Raw genomic sequence first — 22,096 nt, forward strand, 5'->3', positions numbered from 1 at the left:
TTTATCTGTGAACATGTATAGCATCTGATATCAGAGATGCAGTAGAATAGAAAATTAGTATTTCTCTGAATGGAGATTTTTTTTTTATTATTATTGAACTATTAATATTTATTTTATGATCATCTGAATTATATGAGCCGTTGATTTATTGTCCATGGCATTGTTTACACCAGTGGTCTAACCCTCCCCCACCTTTTCTCCTCCTTTGCCATCCATCCCCCAACTCACTCACTATCCCACTCTTTCAAACAGCTGATTTCCAAGAAAGAAAGGGATCATTCGGAAGACATGTTTAGCAGATGATATAGAGAAGAGCGATGGAATCTATCACATAGCAGCTCGTTTAATCTCTCTTGGCACTTTTAGCTGTGGGTATGATATGGCTAGCTTGTTAGCAATTTAGCTAGCTGACAACCCCTCGCTAGCTGCTAGCGATGCAAACCTGACTTTCGTTGTGTAAAATCAAATAGGATTTCCTCGCGCTGCGAACAACGTTTGCTGGCTTGTTTTTTCGTTCATTTTCCTGGAATCGTTTCGTCTACTGAAAGTGTTTTTGCTCAAAGCAAATATATAGGGTCACGGTAGTCTACTAGCTAAATACCGGCTATCTATAAGGGGCATGGAACAGCTGGTTAGCAATCGGGCTGATGCCATCTAGCTAACGTTCTACGACTCTTAATTTCATTGACCGACATCTGAAGTGGATGGAATGGGCGTTTGCTACCTCTATTTAGCTACCTCCGCAACACAGTGCAACTGGTTAGCTATATAATAAGCTAGTGTAATTACTCGGCTAACTATATGCAAACACAGGTGTGTCTACTTTTAAGGTTTAGCTAGCTAGTTCGTTAGTTAACTTCAACCAGACAAAGGTAGCTACAGTAGCTAGCTGAGCCCGGGCAATAAACTAATGTAGCGCGAGCTGGTAGCCAGGTAATGTAACATAGCCTTGTTAGCTAATGGGAGACTTCTTTCTCGTCGTAAAATTAGGCCACAAAACAAAGTACAAATGTATTGACAGTGACAGGCATTGTTTCCCCCAACCAGACTTGCATTGATTGTGTGATCACTGGCCAATTAGATAGCGATTGTGTCTGTCTATATGACGTTAACTCAGGAACACGCATTGCTAATTATATATTTTTTTGTCGTGACCTACCTACCTCACTGAAGCCAATACTGGTGATTCCACGACGAGTCTAATAGCAAGCTAAACAGCACTGCTCCTGTTATTACATATCTTGCAAGATAGCTGCCAACCATATCAGACATGATTTACATTCTCCGTTGCATGTTCTATACGCAAGAAACATAGTCAATCATGCCTGCATAGAACATTGAAGTGAGACTCTAGCATCATGTATATGTAATGTATGCAACGCTCAAAGTGAGTACAGTATTAGACATAGCTCCTAAATGAATTCTTCTGATAGGGGTTTGAAATAGAATGGCATTCCATGGTACAGGCCGGCAGCAGACAGTATGTGGTAACCTGTTCCCCGGATCTGAGTTAGGCCATAAGTATTTTTGCGTCAACACCTCAACTGGAGCCACTTCCACGGGCCTCACTGCAACTCCGAGTCTAACTGGACCCACTGCCCCGGCGGGGACGCCACGACATCCAACATCTCTTGGGGGAAGCACCGGCGGCGGGGCCGCTGTACCACAGCCTCATAGTAGTCCTGCCAGTGACGTACCAAGCCCTGCTGAGATGGAACCTGATCGACCTATCGGTTATGGCGCATTTGGTGTGGTCTGGTAAGTTGTGCAATTTCAAATAAGAATTGACTGATTTCCAAGTGAGTTTTTGCATGGTGTTTTTCCTTTCCAAAAAAGGGTGTGTATCTGACAAGGGAATGAGATAGACATGCTGTGCACGTGCCCTCCCCATTGGTGACCAGTGCTAACAGATGCCTCTCTTCATATTGCTCCTGCAGGTCAGTGACAGACCCTCGTGACGGGCGTAAAGTAGCCCTGAAGAAGATGCCCAATGTCTTCCAGAACCTAGTCTCCTGTAAGAGGGTCTTCAGAGAGCTGAGGATGCTCTGCTTCTTCAAGCACGACAACGTAAGAATGGAAGGCAATACATCTATACGCAGGACTGCACAACCCGCATAGGTTGCATCCTAAATGGCACCCTATTTCCTATACTCTGGTAAAAAATGTGTACTTACTATAGGAAAAAGGTGCCATTTAAGACATTTTCATACAGTATTGCATCCATAACATAAGACATAGTGATGCATCTTCACACTGCTCATTGATGTTTCCATACAGAGGCTTGCTTTACAAATATCACTGTGAAGTTAGAGGTTTGTTATAGTTTAGACACTTAAGGACAAGAAGTGCCATAACAAATGCTGGTTGTGAACGGTAGATCCCTTGCTGAGTGTTGATGAATGGTGGCGATGTACAATCGTCAGAAAATGAACACCAAATGACGGCCAATGTTCTGTGATCAGAGGCGATAGGATGGCCACTCACTGCTTTTAACCGTTCGTCTGTCTGTTTTGTCCTTTAGATCGCTAATCATTAAAACAACGAGAAGGGTGATGATGATGATGATGTGTGTTTACAGGTGTTGTCAGCGCTGGACATTCTGCAGCCTCCACAGATCGACTGCTTCGAGGAAATGTATCCTTCACACGCACATTCATGTGCACACATGACTGTTATGTGTCAGCCATTGTTCACTCCTGCACTTTCTCTCTCCATTATCATGCCCTCCTCCTTTCAAAACAGTCTGAATCTACATAGTACAATTTAAATCAAGATAAACCTAAACAGAGATGATACCATTTAGTGATAGTCTTGTGTTATGATAGAATAAAGCGTAATACTCCATGTATCTATCTATGTGGTCCATCCACATCCTATAGTTGTCTGTTGTTTCCTTGACCGTGGGGCCATGCCTGACTGTAGCTACGTGATCACTGAGCTGATGCAGAGTGACCTCCACAAAGTCATTGTGTCTCCCCAGCCCCTCACCACCGACCACATCAAGGTGTTCCTCTACCAGATCCTCAGAGGTGAGTGAGACGGAGGGAGGAGTAGGGAAAGGGGCGAAGTTGAAAAGGAGGTGGAAGTCAAAGTTAAAGGTTGACTCCTGAGTCCAAAAACAACCCATTTGTGAGTTTGCCCCCTAGCCTTTCTGGGTTTGTAGGTTTGGGGCGGCAGGGTAGCCTAGTGGTTAGAGCGTTGGACTAGTAACCGGAAGGTTGTGAGTTCAAACCCCCGAGCTGACAAGGTACAAATCTGTCGTTCTGCCCCTGAACAGGCAGTTAACCCACTGTTCCCAGGCCGTCATTGAAAATAAGAATTTGTTCTTAACTGACTTGCCTGGTTAAATAAAGGTAAAATAAAAAAAATAAAAAAAAGTTTAAAGGAGCCAGCTTGTTTCATGTGATGGAGCCATATTGATAGATTCATGTTGTCATTGACTGCAAACACTGAAGGAGAATTGGCTACGGGCTGTATTTGAACCATTATGAGTAACAGTGATTCTCTTTCTCTCAGGGCTGAAGTACCTGCATTCTGCTGGCATCCTGCACAGGGACATCAAACCTGGGAACCTGTTAGTCAACAGCAACTGCCTGCTCAAGGTAACGGTGTGTGTGTACACGTTTGTTTTGGCGTGTGTGAATCTGTGTGTGAACTTCCTCAAAAGACATACAAGGAAGCATTATGCTAGTCAAGAAAAAAATAACTTAGTAGAGGTCAATATGGGCTGAAGAATTTCGTCTATACACCTTTTGACAAACATACATGTGTATTATGCTGTAATTACACTAGTCAACCTACACTGATTATACCAAACATTACAAACACTTTCCTAATATTGAGTTCTACCCCCGCACACCTTTTGCCCCCAGAACAGCCTCAATTCGTTGGGGCATGGACTCTACAACGTGTCGAAAGCATTCCACAGGGATGCTGGACCATGTTGACTCCAATGCTTCCCACAGTTGTGTCAAGTTGGCTGGATGTCCTTTGGGTGGTCGACCATTGTTGATACACATGGGAAACTGTTGTTAGGTTCTAAATGAACTTATTAAAACTCATGGACGATTAGTAAAGCTTAGACCAAGTTTATTCACCTATTGGGTCATACAGCTGCATAAGACAAAAACATATTTCCACCAGTGGTAGTATATAAACCCTAATTTGGATGGAGTCTCCTCCTTCTCTAAACATTACATCTTTATTGCTAGGCAGGAAGTTAAATGAAATGGGCAATAAACTGTTCCTTCTCCCTTAATGTGACCTTAATGTGACCTGACCTCGACCCTCCTTTAACAAGTGACATCAAAAAGGGAGCTTTCACCTGGTCAGTCTGTCATGGAAAGAGCAGGTGTTATTAATGTTTTGTATACTCAGTGTTATTATCATGTAACTAAATTCCCCCTCTTCCACTCCTTTCTCTCTCTCTCGCTCTCGCGCTCGCTCTCTCTCTCTCTCTCTCTCTCTCAGATCTGTGACTTTGGGCTTGCACGTGTGGAGGAGCCGGACCCATCTCGTCACATGACCCAGGAGGTGGTGACTCAGTACTACCGAGCTCCTGAGGTGCTGATGGGCAGCCGCCATTACGGCTCTGCCATAGACGTCTGGTCGGTGGGCTGCATCTTCGCTGAACTACTGGGTCGACGCATCCTGTTCCAGGCCCAGAGCCCCATACAACAGGTAGAGGGTAGGGCTGTTGCGGTGACCGTATTACCATCACACCGGTGGTCACAAGTCATGAAGGCAGTCAAATTCCACGGTCATGTTAATTCTCCATGCTTCTCCATGCTCTGATGCTGCTGATGGTCATTAGTAGCCTACCAAACTTGCTAACTGCCTGGTACTCAATTGTCTCTCTAATCACTCTGACATCAATGCAAATGTAATCAAAAATCAAATTAAACATTTCATGAGCTCATGTTGCGAAGCATTTCTATAGGCTATGCAATTGCGCAATAAAACAGGGTCATGGTCTCTATTAAAAAGAGGAGGATCCCATCAGCTTTCTATAGGCTAGGCCTACTATATTTATTTCTCAACTTTCCTAATATTAAGCACATTGGTTATCTTTGCAACGGGAATGAAAATGAACCACCGGAAAAACGTCCTCCATTCGCTATTTAAGTGCATAGATGACATGTATTTTTTCCCCCTGCCCCTGTTTCGATACAGGTGCGTGATAACGGTCCATCCTAAATCAAAACAAATTTCACACATACAGTACCAGTCAACAGGTTGCACACACCTACTGTGATTGAACATTTTCATATTCACCTGATTTGTTTGATATTAATAGTTAATGATTATATACATAACTAATAGTAAGACATTTCTCTCTCTTCATTCTGAGTGAACTGAGAGGAGACTTTTGAAGCTTGGTCTGGCAACTGATTAAGCGATGGCTAGGTAAAAACCTACAGCTGGCATTCCATAGATAAGATGTGGTGGGTGTAACAGAGATAAAGGGAGCCTGGAGGAATAGAACAAAACCCTCTGTCTCATCATCCCGGCATCTGGGAAACTTAGCCTGGAGGGATAGAACAACTACCATGGAGATGACCATGGGGATGAACCCAAAGTAGCTTATGGTGCCCCCACTCTGCATGAGAGAGATTGGAACCAGCCTGACGGGTAAGCATTTTTTAGGTCCTATATAAGATCTGTTTTTTTTTCATTATCAGTTAAGCACTCGGCAACACACTTCGGAGTGTGGGGTCGTCGGCTTCATTATTGCAAGAATTATTTGATATTAAATAAAGATGGTTGTTTGGAGAAATGACCAGGTCTATCTCAGTACTGAATTTCCACAACATTTTTGGCGACGAGGATGGGATCTGCATCTTCACCTGTTGACCACTGCTACTCATTCAAGGTTTTTAAAAAAAAAATATATATAACTTTTTAAAAACTATTTTCTACATTGTAGAATAATAGTGAAGACATCAACTATGAAATAACACATGGAATCATGTAGTAACCCAAAAAGTGTTAAACAAATCAAAATAGATTTTCTATTTTAGATTCTTCAAAGTAGCCACCCTTTGCCTTGATGACAGTTTTGCACACTCTTGGCATTCTCTCAACCAGCTTTGTGAGGAATGCTTTTCCAACAGTTCCCACATATGCTGAGCACTTGTTAGCTGCTTTTCCTTCACTCTGCGGTCTAACTCATCCCAAACCATCTCAATTGGGTTAAGGTCGGGTGATTGCGGAGGCCAGGTCATCTGATGCAGCATTATCACTCTCCTTGGTCAAATAGCCCTTACACAGCCTGGAGGTGAGTCTTGGGTCATTGTCCTGTTGAAAAACAAATTATAGTCCCACTAAGCGCAAACCAGATGGGATGGCGTATTGCTGCAGAATGCTGTGGTAGCCATGCTGGTTAAGTGTGCCTTGAATTCTAAATAAATCACTGACAGATTTCCACCAGTCTAATGTCCATTGCTCATATTTCTTGGCCCAAGCAAGTCTCTTCTTCTTATTGGTGTCCTTTAGTAGTGGTTTCTTTGTAGCAATTTGACCATGAAGGCCTGATTCAAGCAGTCTCCTCTGAACTGTTGATGTTGAGATGTCTGTTACTTGAACTCTGAAGCATTTATTTGTGCTGCAATCTGTGGTTCAGTTAACTCTAATTAACGTATCCTTTGCCGCAGAGCTAACTCTGGGTCTTCCTTTCCTGTTGCGGTCCTCATGATAATCCAGTTTCATCATAGTGCTTGATGGTTTTTGCAACTACACTTGAAGAAACTTCAAAAGTTCTTAAAGTAATGACTACTCCAGGAAGCTGGTTGAGAGAATGCCAATGTAGAAAATAGTCAAAATAAATTAAAACCCTGGAATGAGTAGGTGTTCTAACTTTTGATTGGTACTGTATATTATTTAGTATATGTAAAGATCAGATTAAATCAAGAATAGTCTGATGGGTGACAATATTAGCCTATCACTTGTGAATGATATATTATCACTTAATGCCCAGCGTAAGGCAAGAAATAAAGCCTTTTTAGGGGGCATTTTTTACGAATAATAGTCGCACACCTCAATATTTTAGTATTTTTTATTTCACCTTTATTTAACCAGGTAGGCTAGTTGAGAACAAGTTCTCATTTACAACGGCGACCTGGCCAAGATAAAGCATAGCAGTGTGAACAGACAACAACATAGAGTTACACATGGAGTAAACAATAAACAAGTCAATAACACAGTAGAAAAAAGAAAAAAAGAGTCTATATACATTGTGTGCAAAAGGCATGAGGAGGTAGGCAAATAATTACAATTTGGCAGATTAACAATGGAGTGATAAATGATCAGATGGTCATGTGCAGGTAGAGATACTGGTGTGCAAAAGAGCAGAAATGTAAATAAATAAAAACAGTATGGGGATGAGGTAGGTAAATTGCGTGGGCTATTTACCGATGGACTATGTACAGCTTGCAGCGATCAGTTAGCTGCTCAGATAGCAGATGTTTTAAAGTTGGTGAGGGAGATAAAGGTCTCCAACTTCAACTTCAGCGATTTTTGCTGATATATATATATATAGCCTAGCCCATAGGCCTTCATGTTTGAGGTTTGCATCACAACTAAAGTGGCCAAATAACTTCTTACAAGGGGTGAAGAGCCTAACTGGCATACATAAAAGCATTACATGCATAATTGCATTTGCGGTCACTTGATAATGGTGTTCAAATCAAATGTATTTGTCACATACACATGTTTAGCAGATGTTATTGCGGGTGTAGCGAAATGCTTGTGCTTCTAGTTCCAACTTTGCAGCAATAACTAACAAGTAGTATCTAACAATTTCACAACAAATACCTAATACACACAAATCTAATTAAAGAAATGGAATTAAGAATATATAAATGTATGGATGAGCAATGTCAGCGGCATTATACATATGAGTTGAGTAATGCAAGATATGTAAACATTATTAAAATGACTAGTGTTCCATTTATTGAAGTGACCAATGATTTAAATTCTGTGTATGTAGGCAGCAGCCTCTCTGCTGGTGATTGCTATTTAACAGTCTGATGGCCTTGAGATAGAAGCTGTTTTTTAGTCTCTCATTTTCCCGCTAATGTAACATTCGCTCTTACTGCTGTGCGTGTATTGCTGCGCTTATAATGTGAAGAAATAACCAAATAGTTTATCAACAGTTTAAGCTAAACGTTCTGCTCTGTTGCGTCAGCCACATTACGTAAAACGTTTTTTGGGGGGGATATGTATTTCTCGCATAGAATAAGTGCTTTTTCTGTTCATAAGCCCTACTCATCTTGTTGGCTGAATAAGTAAATCTGGACAGTTCTTCCAATATCCTTAATATGCACCCCGGAATTGGCTAAGGACTTGCGCAGTTGCGTCCCCAATATGTCTGTCTTCACTTGTAGCCTGTGATGGAGAGCCATGTGAGTGAGAGTTGCTTCGGAGGAAGCAGCACTCAGGGAGAAGGGCACAACGCAGCACTTAGGGCCAAGGGCACAACGCAGCACTTAGGGCCAAGGGCACAACGGCCACTGGCCGCAAAAGGCATGGATTTTTTTAGGGTGCATTACGACCACACAAAGGGGATGCCGCTATGAAATTCGAGGCATTATTAAGTGCTTGTCAAATTGTGAATGAGAGACTGATGAAGTGTTTATAGCTTGCGCCATTAGTCGCATCATGCAGCCTTATAATGTATTAAAAATCTAAATATATAGCCCAATGTTTGTAGAACAACTAAAGTTACGTTAATAACTCTAAATTAAACATATAGGAGTAACTATTTCTTTGTTAACCGCTCAACACAGAATAGCCGCATGTGCACACTCCCTCAAATCGTTTGGAGAAAATATCCTTTCTATTTTATTCAGCTTTGTTCAATTGTATTCTTCATAATATAAAATAATGCCATGAAATTCTAAGTAAATCTTGTCTGCTAAATGAACTAGTGTAGCGCACTTCCATTTGGCATAGACAGATCAGGACCTAACATAAAGGACAACTCAGAGTATGCTATTCTGTTCTGAAATAGACATTACATTTTCTTCATATCATGTTTCTTTAGACCTGTCTAAAATAAATAACAGATTTATTGTCAAGGTGTAGGCTATATTACATGGATTTCTTAGACTTTTTAAAATGTAGATGTTCCAAAGGTCGCCATCAGTGGCTTGTAGGCTATGTATGGAAGCCAGGAGATGCTAAATATGTTTGTTAATTAATGGTCAATTACCGTGAGACCGACAGTTATTTGCTTGACAATCACGTACTGACGAAATGTTGTACCCGCCACAGCTCTAGTAGAGGGGTGGGAGGCACAGAACCATATTCAACAGGTTGTGAGGGAGGAAAGAGGGAAAGCAAAGGAAAGAGGGGAAGGTGTAATCTGTCTGGGCAATAATTGTAACTTTTATCTAATAATAATCAAATGTATCGAATTTTTGGCACTTGTGGATGGTCAATTTTTTTTATTTAGATTTGTTGTCAAATTAAATCTCTCTCTCTCTCTCTCTCTCATTCTCTCTCTCTCAGTTGGATCTGATCACTGATCTGCTGGGTACCCCTCCTCTCTCGGCCATGGCATCTGCCTGTGAGGGGGCCAGAGCTCACATCCTGAGAGGACCTCACAAACCGGTACTTCCTCCTCACTGAACTACTCACTAACTGATCTGACCTTCCTTTGTATTACTATGAGACACTTGTGGTCAAATATTGTCCCCCTTGCACTTTACAAATGTAAATACCTTACTCCAAACTAGGGTTGTTACAGTGACCGTTTTACCACCACACCTGCGGTCACGAGTCATGACCGCAATCAAATTCCATGTGACCGTTTAGTCACGGTAACTAGACTTCTCTGCTTCTCTGCTGCCACTGATGGTCATTAGCATCCTATCAAACTTGCTAACTGTCAGTCGCTAATGGCCTGGTACTTATTGTCCCTCTAATCACTCTGACATCAATGCAAATGTAATCGAAAATCAAATTGAACACTTCGTGAGAGCCCATGAACATTTCTATAGGCTATGCATTTGTGTGAGAAAATAGAGTTTTGAAGGTCTCTATTGAAACGAGGGAGGAAGGATCCCATCTGATTTCTGTAGGCTAGGCCTACTATTTATTTCTCAACTCTCCTAATATTAAGCACTTTACAGCAGGAGTAGCCTACCTGGCTGCTATGAAGATGAACCGCAGGAAAAGTGTCCTCCATTTGCTGTTTGTGTATATGAGGACATGTATTATTGATTTTTTTCTGCCCCTGTTCCGACAGATGCATGATAATCATAGTCGCACACTATGTAGCCTAGTCCATAGGCCTATATTTTTTTTATAAGGTTTGTATCACAATTACAGTGGCCAAATCATTCCAAACGTAGCCTAGGCATAGGACCCCTGGAACACGGTTGGAGAGCACATAGTTTACAGAGCCGAGTGAAACGTGTTCTTAAAAGCCTAGCCATTGCGCCATCGTGTGCAAACAGAGTTTTGACTGGCCACTGTTTGAAAGAGGATCCCAGCTTTCTTGTGCTGCTATATTTCTTGCTCACTTCTTAAAATGAAGCACATTAATCCGCTTTACAAGCAGTGTAGCCTACCTGGCATACATCGACAGCGCGTGAGTTGTTTTGGGGAAGATAATTTCCCCCATAAAAATTCACCTTTTATAATAAAAACATTACATGCATAATCGCATTTGCTGACTTTTATAAGAGCCTACTATTCGTAGTGTGATGAATAGGTTGGATAGTCATAATATAACTCAATCAGTGTTAGCAAAAAAAGAACATTCAATGCATGGCTGAGTGAGTATAACCTAGAGTAGGTCTAGTCTATAAGCTATATCAGATATGTTTCTTCTTTCTTTGCTTTTTTTCCCCGCAATTGTATTTTTAAATTGCGATATGCCTGGCTTGGTCTCCCCACTTTTCACAGGCCGTCGCAACTCGACAATGAATCTGCCCAAATTGCGCACGCTGCCTTTCCTTCGGACTGTAGGCAATGTGATTTTAAAACCATCCACAACTTATTTTTTTTAAAGAAGCTAATGATCTTCCATGGCTAAATCATGCTTTAGTATTCTATTTTGAATGATTTTATTCATTTCTCTATATAATTTTGGCAATTTAATTCAATTTACTGTCGGGAAAGCTTCTCCTAGCCTAATGGCTAAGTATATGCTTGCATATTAAAAAACGTAACCTCCATTTGCTATTCGAGTGCCGGCTACGGATTACATGTATTTTTTTTGTGGGCCATTCTAAATCAAAAATAATTCCACAGATACACTATATGCAAAAGTATGTGGACACTCTTTCAAATTAGTGGATTTGGCTATTTCAGCCACCTGTTGCTGATAGGTGTCTAAAATCAAGCACACAGCCATGCAATCTCCATAGACAAACACCGGGAATAGAATGGCCTTACTAAAGTGTTCAGTGTCTTTCAACGTGGCACCTTCCGGATGCCACCTTTCCAACTAGTCAGTTCGTAAAATGTCTGCTCTACTAGAGCTGCCTCAGTCAACTGTAAATGCTGTTATTGTAAAGTGGAAATGTCTAAGAGCAACAACGGCTCAGCCGCGAAGTGGTTGGCTACACAAGCTCACAGAACGGGGCTGCCTAGTGCTGAAGCGTGTAAAAATAATCTGTCCTCGGTTGCAACACTCACTACCAAGTTCCAAACTCTGGAAGCAACGTCAGCACAAGAACTGTTCTTCGGGAGCTTAATGACATGGGTTTCCATGGCCAAGCAGCCGCACACAAGCCTAAAATCACCAATGCCAAGCGTCGGCTGGAGTGACTGCCATTGGACTCTGGAACAGTGGAAATGCGTACTCTGGAGTGATGAATCACGCTTCACCGGACGGACGCTTCAGTCGGACGGACGAATCTAACGCGACAGCGTACAATGAAATTCTTGACGATTCTGTGCTTCCAACTTTGTGGCAACAGTTTGGGGGAAGGCCCTTTCCTGTTTCAGCATGACAAGGCCACGAAGCGAGGTCCATACAGAAATAGTTTGTCGAGATCAGTGTGGAAGAACTTCAACCCCATTGAACACCTTTGGGATGAATTGGAATGCCGACTGCGAGCCAGGCCTAATCATCCAACATCCGTGCCCGACCTAACTAATGCTCTTGTGGCTGAATGGAAGCAAGTCCCCCCAGCAATGTTCCAACATCTAGTGGAATGCCTTCCCAGAAGAGTTGAGGCTGTTATGGCAGCAAAGGGGGGACCAACTCATTCTTAATGCCCATGGTTTTGGAATGAGATGTTCGACGAACAGGTGTCCACATATTTTGGGTTTTGTAGTGTATATTGCCATATGTATAGACAAGATTTAAATTAAGATTAGTCTGATGGGTCAGAATATAACTATTTTTTTGTTGTTTTTTTATGTGTTATTTCTTACATTGTTACCCCAGGAAATCTTAGGTTTTATTACATACAGTCGGGAGAAACTATTGGATATAAGAGCAATGTCAACTCACCAACATTACGACCAGGAATACGACTTTGGTCCACCACCCAGGACAATGGCTTGGATCCCAGTCGGCGACCCAGAAAACGGCGCCGCAGAAGGGGCAGACGGAGTGGTCTTCTGGTCAGGCTCCGTAGACGGGCACATCGCGCACCTCTCCCGAGCATACTACTCACCAATGTCCAGTCTCTTGAAAACAAGGTAGACGAAATCCGAGCAAGGGTTGCCTTCCAGAGAGATATCAGAGATTGTAACGTTCTTTGTTTCACGGAAACATGGCTCCCTCTGGATACGTCAGTCGGTACAGCCACCTGGCTTCTTCACGCATTATGAATAACGAGACGTGGTGTGATCATAACAACATACAGGAACTCAAGTCCTTTTGTTCACCTGACCAAGAATTCCTTACAATCAAATGCCGACCACATTATTTACCAAGAGAATTCTCTTTGATCATAATCACAGTCTTGTATACCCCCCCCCCCCCCCCCCGAGCAGACACATCGACGGCCCTGAAAGAGCTTAATTTTACTCTGTTAACTGGAAACCACATATCCTGAGGCTGCATTTATTGTAGCTGGGGATTTTAACAAGGCTAATCTGAAAACAAGGCTCCCTAAATTTTATCAGCATATCAAATGCGTGACCCGGGCTGGCAAAACCCTGGATCATTGTTATTCTAACTTCAACACACATAAAGCCTTCCCTGCCCTCCTTTCAGAAAATCTGGCCACGACTCCATTTTGTTGCTCCCAGCCTATAGACTGAAACTAACACAGGAAACACCCGTGCTCAGGTCTGTTCAACGCTGGTCCGACCAATCGGATTCCACGCTTCAAGATTGCTTCGATCACGTGGACTGGGATATGTTCCGCATAGCGTCAGACAATAACATTGATGAATACGCTGATTCGGTGAGTGAGTTTATTAGCAAGTGCATTGGTGATGTTGTACCCACAGCAACTATTAAAACCTTCCCCAACCAGAAACCGTGAATTGATGGCAGCAATTGTGCAAAACTGAAGGCGCGAACCACTGCTTTTAATCAAGGCAAGGTGACCGGAAACATGATCAAATACAAACAGTGTAGCTATTCCCTTCACAAGGCAATCAAACAAGCTCAGCGTCAGTATAGAGACAAAGTAGAGTCGCAATTCAACGGCTCAGACACGAGAGGTATGTGGCAGGGTCTACAGTCAATCACGGACTACAAAAGGAAAACCAGCCCCGATGTCTTGCTCCCAGACAAACTAAACAACTACTTTGCTCGCTTTGAGGACAATACAGTGCCACTGACACGGCCCGCTACCAAAACCTGCAGGCTCTCCTTCACTGCAGCCAACGTGAGTAAAGCATTTAAACGTGTTAAACCTCACAAGGCTGCCGGCCCAGACGGCATCCCCAGCCACGTCCTCAGAGCATGCGCAGACCAGCTCCCTGGTGTGTTCACGGACATATTCAATCAATCCTTATCCCAGTCTGCTGTTCCCACATGCTTCAAGAGGGCCACCATTGTTCCTGTTCCCAAGAAAGCGAAGGTAACTGAGCTAAATGGCTACCGCCCCATAGCACTCACTTCCGTCATCATGAAGTGCTTTGAGAGACTAGTCAAGGACCATATCACCTCCACCCTACCTGACTCCCTAGACCCACTCCCTTTTGCTTACCCTGGGTGTCGACCCCGACCTGTGCAACTGGGTCCTGGACTTCCTGATGGGCCGCCCCCAGGTGGTGAGGGTAGGTAACAACATCTCCATCCCGCTGATCCTCAACACTGGGGCCCCACAAGGGTCCATTCTCAGCCCTCTCCTGTACTCCCTGTTCACCCATGACTGTGTGGCCATGCATGCCTCCAACTCAATCATCAAGTTTGCAGACAACACTACAGTGGTAGGCTTGATTACCAACAACGACAAGACGGACTACAGGGAGGAGGTGAGGGCCCTCGGAGTATGGTGTCAGGAAAATAACCTCACTCTCAATGTCAACAAAACACAGGAGATGATCGTGGACTTCAGGAAACACCAGAGGGAGCATCCCCCTATCCACATCGACGGGACATTAGTGGAGAAGGTGGAAAGTTTTAAGTTCCTCGGCGTACACATCACGGACAAACTGAAATGGTCCACCCACACAGACAGCTTGGTAAAGAAGGCGCAGCAGCGCCTCTTCATCCTCAGGAGGCTGAAGAAATTCGGCTTGTCACCAAAAGCACTCACAAACTTTTACAGATGCACAATCGAGAGCATCCTGTTGGGCAGTATCACCGCCTGGTACGGCAACTGCTCCGCCCACAACCGTAAGGCTCTCCGGAGGGTATTGAGGTCTGCACAACACATCACCGGGGGCAAAGTACCTGCCCTCCAAGACACCTACACCACCCAATGTCACCGGAAGACCAAAAACATCATCAAGGACAACAACCACCTGAGCCACTGCCGGTTCATCCCGCTATCATCCAGAAGGCGAGGTCGGTACAGGGGCATCAAAGCTGGGACCGAGAGACTGGAAAAACAGCTTCTATCTCAAGGCCATCAGACTGTTAAACAGCCATCACTAATATTGAGTGGCTGCTGCCAACATACTGACTCATCTCTAGCCACTTGAATAATGATAAAAATGTATGTAATAAATGTATCACTAGCCACTTTAAACAATGCCATTTTATATATTGTTTACATACCCTACATTACTCATCTCATATGTACAGTGGGGCAAAAAAAGTATTTAGTCAGCCACCAATTGTGCAAGTTCTCCCACTTAAAAAGATGAGATAGGCCTGTAATTTTCATCATAGGTACACTTCAAATATGCTAGACAAAATGAGAAAAAAAATCCAGAAAATCACATTGTAGGATTTTTTATTAATTTATTTGCAAATTATGGTGGAAAATAAGTATTTGGTCACCTTCAAACAAGCAAGATTTCTGGCTCTCACAGACCTGTAACTTCTTCTTTAAGAGGCTCCTCTGTCCTCCACTCGTTACCTGTATTAATGGCACCTGTTTGAACTTGTTATCAGTATAAAAGACACCTGTCCACAACCTCAAACAGTCACACTCAAAATGATCACAAGAACGGTGAGCAAAAATCCCAGAACCACACGGGGGGACCTAGTGAATGACCTGCAGAGAGCTGGGACCAAAGTAACAAAGCCTACCATCAGTAACACACTACGCCGCCAGGGACTCAAATCCTGCAGTGCCAGACGTGTCTCCCTGCTTAAGCCAGTACATGTCCAGGCCCGTCTGAAGTTTGCTAGAGAGCATTTGGATGATCCAGAAGAAGCTTGGGAGAATGTCATATGGTCAGATGAAACCAAAATATAACTTTTTGGTAAAAACTCAACTCGTCATGTTTGGAGGACAAAGAATGCTGAGTTGCATCCAAAGAACACCATACCTACTGTAAAGCATGGGGGTGGAAACATCATGCTTTGGGGCTGTTTTTCTGCAAAGGGACCAGGACGACTGATCCGTGTAAAGGAAAGAATGAATGGGGCCATGTATCGTGAGATTTTGAGTGAAAACCTCCTTCCATCAGCAAGGGCATTGAAGATGAAACGTGGCTGGGTCTTTCAGCATGACAATGATCCCAAACACACCGCCCGGGCAACGAAGGAGTGGCTTCGTAAGAAGCATTTCAAGGTCCTGGAGTGGCCTATCCAGTCTCCAGACCTCAACCCCATAGAAAATCTTTGGAGGGAGTTGAAAGTCCGTGTTGCCCAGCAACAGCCCCAAAACATCACTGCTCTAGAGGAGATCTGCATGGAGGAATGGGCCAAAATACCAGCAACAGTGTGAAAACCTTGTGAAGACTTACAGAAATGTTTGACCTCTGTCATTGCCAACAAAGGGTATATAACAAAGTATTGAGATAAACTTTTGTAATTGACCAAATACTTATTTTCGACCAGAATTTGCAAATAAATTAATAAAAAAATCCTACAATGTGATTTTCTGGATTTTTTTTCTTCTCATTTTGTCTGTCATAGTTGAAGTGTACCTATGATGAAATTGACAGGCCTGTCTCATATTTTTAAGTGGGAGAACTTGCACAATTGGTGGCTGACTAAATACTTTTTGCCCCACTCTATATACTGTACTCTATACCATCTACTGCATCTTGCCTATGCCGTTTGGCCATCGCTCATATATTTTTATGTACATATTCTTATTCATTCCTTTACACTTGTGTGTATAAGGTAGTTGTTGTGAAATTTTTAGATTACTTGTTAGATATTACTGCATGGTTGGAACTCGAAGCACAAGCATTTTGCTACACTCGCATTAACATCTGCTAACCATGTGTATCTGACAAATCAATTTTGATTTGATTTGCTTGTCAAATTGTGAATGAGAGAATGATGAAGTATGTGGAGCCTGCACAAGGAGAAGAGCTCGTGTCTTTCATGTGACTTTTTTCAAATAATTTGTCGCATCATGCAGTCTTAGGCTATATGTTTTGATTTTTTTATACATTCTAAGTTTGTATCACAACTAGCATTGCATAAATAACTCCAAATTAAATAAATTGGAGCCCCTGTTTCTTTGTTAATAACCGCTCAACACTGAATAGCTGCATGTGTCCTTCGGAAATCGTTTGGTGGAAAATATGCTTTCTATTTTATTCAGCTATGTTCAATTCTATTCTTCATACTATAAAAGAATGCCACGTAATTCTAAGCAAATCTTGTCTGTAAATGAATTAGTGTAGCCCACAGCCATATGGCATAGTCAGATCAGGGCCTAACATAAGGACGACTCAGAATATGCTATTCTGTTTTTATGAAATAGGCTACATTTTCTTCATTATGTTTCTTTAGACCTGTCTAAAATAAATAATGGATTTATTGTGATGGTGTATGCTATATACAATTAATTTCTTATACTTTTATACTTGGATTGTAGGCTATGCATGGAAGATGGACACAGTATTTTGGCACCCTTGCACGATTCTCTATTTCTTTAAAAAAAAAAAGGGGGGGGGGGTATTAACATAAACACAAACAAACACGTTTGTCATCTCCTGCCAAATGTGTTTGTGTTTATGTTAAAACCTCCCCAAAATATTTTTGAAGAAATAGAGAATCGTGCAAGGGTGCCAAAATATTACTGCTCATGGCCCAGTTTCCCAAAAGCTTCTTGGAAGACTAAGTTAATTGGTGAATTTAGCCTTAAGATGCTTTTGGGAAACCGGGCCCAGATATTATCAAATCTATACCCCACACACAATCCTTATCTAAAACCAGGTGCAGCAGTTCATGATGTAAAATCTCTCGCCCCCCCCTTCCCCCTCAGCCATCGCTCTCTGTGTTATATATGCTGTCGGACGGGGCGACCCACGAGGCCGTGCACCTGTTGTGTCGTATGCTGGTGTTTGATCCGGTGAGTGCAGACAGGAGTCTATTGTCACACAATTGGCTACCTCTTTATAGGGAAGTTTAAGCAACAAGAGCTGAAAATGTAGCTAGCTACCTCTGAGAAGGAAAATGCATAGCTAGCTACAGTAAATACAAGATTAGAGAGGGACCAACTTTCTCTCCATGTGTGTGACTCAGGCCAAACGGATCTCGGGCAGCGACGCCCTCTCCCACCCCTACCTGGACGAGGGCCGTCTGCGATACCACACGTGCATGTGTCAGTGCTGCTACTCCGTGCCCAGCGGGCGTGTGTACACGCGTGACTTTGAACCGCCTGCCGACCGGAACTTCAGCCACAGCTACGATAACAGCCTGCTCTCTGTCTGGCAGGGCAAAGGTATGAGCTATCGGGTGCTCTTCCCTCTACTCCTCTTTCTCTTCAATTCTCTTCTCTTTGACTTTTTTCCAACCCAGCTTGTTATTGAAATTGATGGCCTGTTGCGATCTCGTTCTCGCAATCTCTCCTCTCTCGCTCTATCAGAGCTCATCCATCGCTTCATAACAGAGCACCAGCAGGGGAAACGAGTGCCGCTGTGCATCAACCCCCAGAGTGCCGCCTTCAAGACCTTCATCAGGTGAGGAACACCAAGGGAGGGATGAACACAACTAATATACATGCAGCTTAAAATACTATTTTTCCATGCACTATCTAAATCTCTCTTTCTTTCTCTATCTTTCTTGATCTCTCAGGTCTACTGCGTGGCATTCCTCCAAAGTCTCCAGGAAGGAGGAGAGATGAAGGGGAGTATCGTTCAAGTACAAGAAGAATCATGGGAAATTCAGTTTGATAAAAAGAACAAGACTTGCTTTGGTCAATATAATAGAGATAGGTTTGGGTTTCTCTGGATGGAGGGGAGGGGTGAATGAAACAGTACGCCAGCCTCTCAGAGAGAAGAACCGTGTCTGTTGGAGGAAATGCTCACTTTTACTAAAGACTACATTTCCCTTCAATGACAACTACAGTTCCCAACAATGAAAACTACTATTGACACTGGTGAAGACTTGACTACACCAAGGCTATAGGCATTTCCCCAATGCTGAAAACTAAAATGTGCTGCTGAATTTTTAAAAAGGGAATAAAGAGGGAAAGTGGTAGAAGAGGGAAATTATTGGAAACATTTATTACTAGAAGAGTTGAAGTTGGTTGTGTTGTGCTCCAATCTGGTTTAAGGTGGAGACAAAGGAATAGCTGTTTAATTAATTTATGTTGAATAATTGTTCTGCTCTGTTAATTTTTAAGTCATTCCAGCCTCGTGCAATATGATGAAAAGCGTCTAAGCAACGTGCTCCTGGCGATACCATACTCTCTTACCTGTGCTCTCAGTGACTTAGTCATGTTAATGTCACATTGATGACCCTACCTTTATCATTGATTCCATTGATTTGGTTTGATAGTTTCACTAGGCCCATTCTCAATATCTTCGGTAAACTGGTTTTAGATCTGCGCCACAATGCAACCTCTGGCCTTGAGGTTCACTCCGTGCTACTTGTGAATCTTCCCTCCCAATCTGCCCTCGTCCATAAGATCAAACCATTTCCAAGACAACAAATTGACCTGGTTCTTTGATTGGGTGTGGCCACGGCTTCTGAGGCAGATGGAGCCTCGCCCATGTTTTTAAAATCATATTATTTTATATTTTAATTTGTGTTTATTTTTAGCTTCTCTGTGAGTGGCGGTTCGAGCTTGAGCACGTGTTGTGCCCATGTACTGAGTAGTCAGCCCTTTCAGTATGTGTCTGTGTGTAGAATTTAAGGGAAAGTGCAGTTTTCTGCTTCAATGATTTCATTACCTCAAAAACAGTTGGGGTCAAAAAGGGAACCCAGAGAGAGTCTACTGGGTGAAGTGTACATAGACCCAACTCAACTGCTACGCACTGTAACGTGATGTCATTCCTTTGTACTAAATCGCTGTCCTTAACCTCTGTCGCTCCCTCTTGGAGAGAGGGATGGAAGATGAGGGACAGATGGCAGGAAGAACAGCTTGTTGAAATGTGTTGGTGAAATGCTGCTGTGTTTTGTTTTTCCTTTATTGGTTGTTGGTTTATTTCCAGTTGAGTTCACGGCTCAGGTGTTCCGTTGCAAAGACTGTGGACCCGACCACACAAATACACACCGATATTATTCACCAATAACAGTGTGCCTCAACTTTTTTTTCTTCTCTCTCCACAAAGAGGAACCGCAAAGCTCTGTGCGCTGAAGCTCTTGACTGGAGCTAGTACTAACTAAAATGAGGCTCCTGAAGACGCTGCACTGTGCTAGTTGGCATTGCCGTCATGGCAGTGGTCAGGCCCTTGTCCCGCCACCTGATGGTGCTATTGGAAGTGTAGGCTAAGTGGTTGACGGGGATTGCCAGAATGTTTCACTTAAACCTGCATGTCTGTATTTATGATATATAAAGATTTTTTTTTAAAGGAAGATGCTTTTGGATTTGAATGCAGTGCAATGGAAGTTGTCGCCGTGGACACACCTACCTTGTGGTGATGTTAATGAATTAGATTTTAGGAAATATGATTCATATTTTTATGTTTTGTGATGTGATCCATTTAAAATAGTTATTTTTTGGTTTCACAACTTTGCTATTGTCTTTAGTAGAGAGCCCAAGCAGGCTGAGTTTTAGAAGAGCTCACCAGGGTACGTCTCTTTCCCTCACACCCTCCTTTCTTCTCTCTATCCCCCTCACACTGTCCTCTCGTCTCTGTTAGCCTTTTATAGCAGGGTCTTATTCATTAGGCACCAAAAAAATCAAACAGACTAAAACTGGGAGGGACTACTTGAACTTGTTCAATAAGAAACTTGTTGCAAAATGTTTTCCTACAGTGTGCACTAAGGAGTATGACTCAGCTATGCTTAATGTAGAAGCCAATAAGGACATCCCGTTCCTCACTGGAGGAGCCTCCTCTGGCAGTTCAGTAGCTTAAAGCAGCTTCTTATCCTCCCCTTCTTTCGTTCATTGGTGCTGATAGGAGAAGAGAAGACTGGTCAAATCCCTAACGGAGAGAAGCACCATTAGGGATTTGCTTTCAGATGTCCAGTTCTCTTCAGATCAGATCTATGATCCATCCCAAATGACACCCTATTTTCTTTGTAGTGCACTACTATTGAGGGTCTGGTCAAAGGTAGTGCACTATATAGGGAATAGGGTGCCATTTGGGACGCATGTACTGAAGGAAAAGGAAGCGAGTCTATATCCTTTGTTCATGAGCTCAATAGGCACTGGAGAGACTACACCTGGGGATGTTGATGTTAGAAATGTTTCTGATGACAAGAAAAAAAAAAGTGATACTTGTGTTTTTTTTTTTTATTATTCTGAATATGAAACTGATGTTGAATACTGCTGTTTTGAAAATGTTAAAATTCTGTTGGTTGGTTTGTTTTTTTGTCATGTTTTAGGAAACGTTTTGGACTTGTGCTCCCAACAAATACTTGAATTTCTTAAGAAAACGACTAGAGTAAAGTAGTGAATGAATAAATGGATAGTCACTGGATAATATTCCTGTGTGGTGTCTGTCTGCTTATCAATGGGGAGGGGGCTCAAAGGGCAACGTTACATTGTACTGTGCCAGGTTGTTGACTTAAGGGCTGCTCCCTCAAATTGCACGTTATTTTTTGCCCCCCCATACAATGTTTGGTTGTATACTTTTTCTTGTGTTCAGAAAGTTTTATGTTCTCATTCTATATGGCGATATTTCAACCTGTTCAATTTCAACATGTCTGATAACTCTGGTTATTATGCCTATATATGTTACTGAGATATAATCAGTTTATACATTTGACAAGTGTCTATCTTTCAGTAAAGTGTTACCCAATTTATCACATTATTGTACAGGTTATCAGGTTGACCTGCAGAGGTTGTGCACATTAGATTGCTTCTATATGTTCTATCCATGTGCTAAACATCTTAATTTCCAAGATCCAAAATGTTTAGAGCTGTAGGCCTACAGACCTAATTAACCACCGTAGGCTGGGTAGTTTAGCGGACCCCACTGTTTGTGGAACTTTTACAGTCTTATCTGACTTTGAGCATAGATGCGTTCATTCTCGAAATAGTCAAATTCATAATTCAACCAACGGTTTGTCATCTTGCAGTTTGATGTCTTGTCAAACGAAGGAGTTTTTTCCTAGCCAGCTTTATCTGAAAATGACTTCTGGTAGGCTATTAAAGTCCGTTGCCCTTGAGAGAAAAAAAAAGAAGACTTTATCCAGGGACAGCAGTAG

At 42.5% G+C, this 22,096-nt stretch overlaps 1 protein-coding gene across 2 annotated transcripts; it reads left to right on the forward strand.

The window, feature by feature from the left end:
- The first annotated feature begins 156 nt into the window (after positions 1 to 156).
- Positions 157 to 21,371, forward strand: LOC110521876 (serine/threonine-protein kinase NLK2). Of its 2 annotated transcripts, none has more exons than XM_021599808.3 (11): positions 157 to 1,758; positions 1,938 to 2,067; positions 2,579 to 2,634; positions 2,923 to 3,029; positions 3,517 to 3,602; positions 4,471 to 4,680; positions 9,511 to 9,612; positions 17,760 to 17,846; positions 18,020 to 18,218; positions 18,363 to 18,456; positions 18,572 to 21,371. In XM_021599808.3, the coding sequence occupies exons 1-11, from the start codon at positions 1,448 to 1,450 to the stop codon at positions 18,618 to 18,620; spliced, it is 1,431 nt and encodes a 476-aa protein (XP_021455483.3). In that variant the 5' UTR covers positions 157 to 1,447; the 3' UTR covers positions 18,621 to 21,371. The 2 variants fall into 2 exon arrangements, 1 of the variants encoding a protein (XP_021455483.3); XR_016495294.1 differs by having other exon boundaries at positions 172 to 1,758; positions 4,471 to 5,631.
- The last annotated feature ends 725 nt before the right edge of the window (positions 21,372 to 22,096 follow it).

This window comes from Oncorhynchus mykiss, chromosome 4, assembly GCF_057628025.1.
Source record: "Oncorhynchus mykiss isolate SJ-2025 chromosome 4, ASM5762802v1, whole genome shotgun sequence".
Taxonomy (NCBI): Eukaryota; Metazoa; Chordata; class Actinopteri; order Salmoniformes; family Salmonidae; genus Oncorhynchus; species Oncorhynchus mykiss.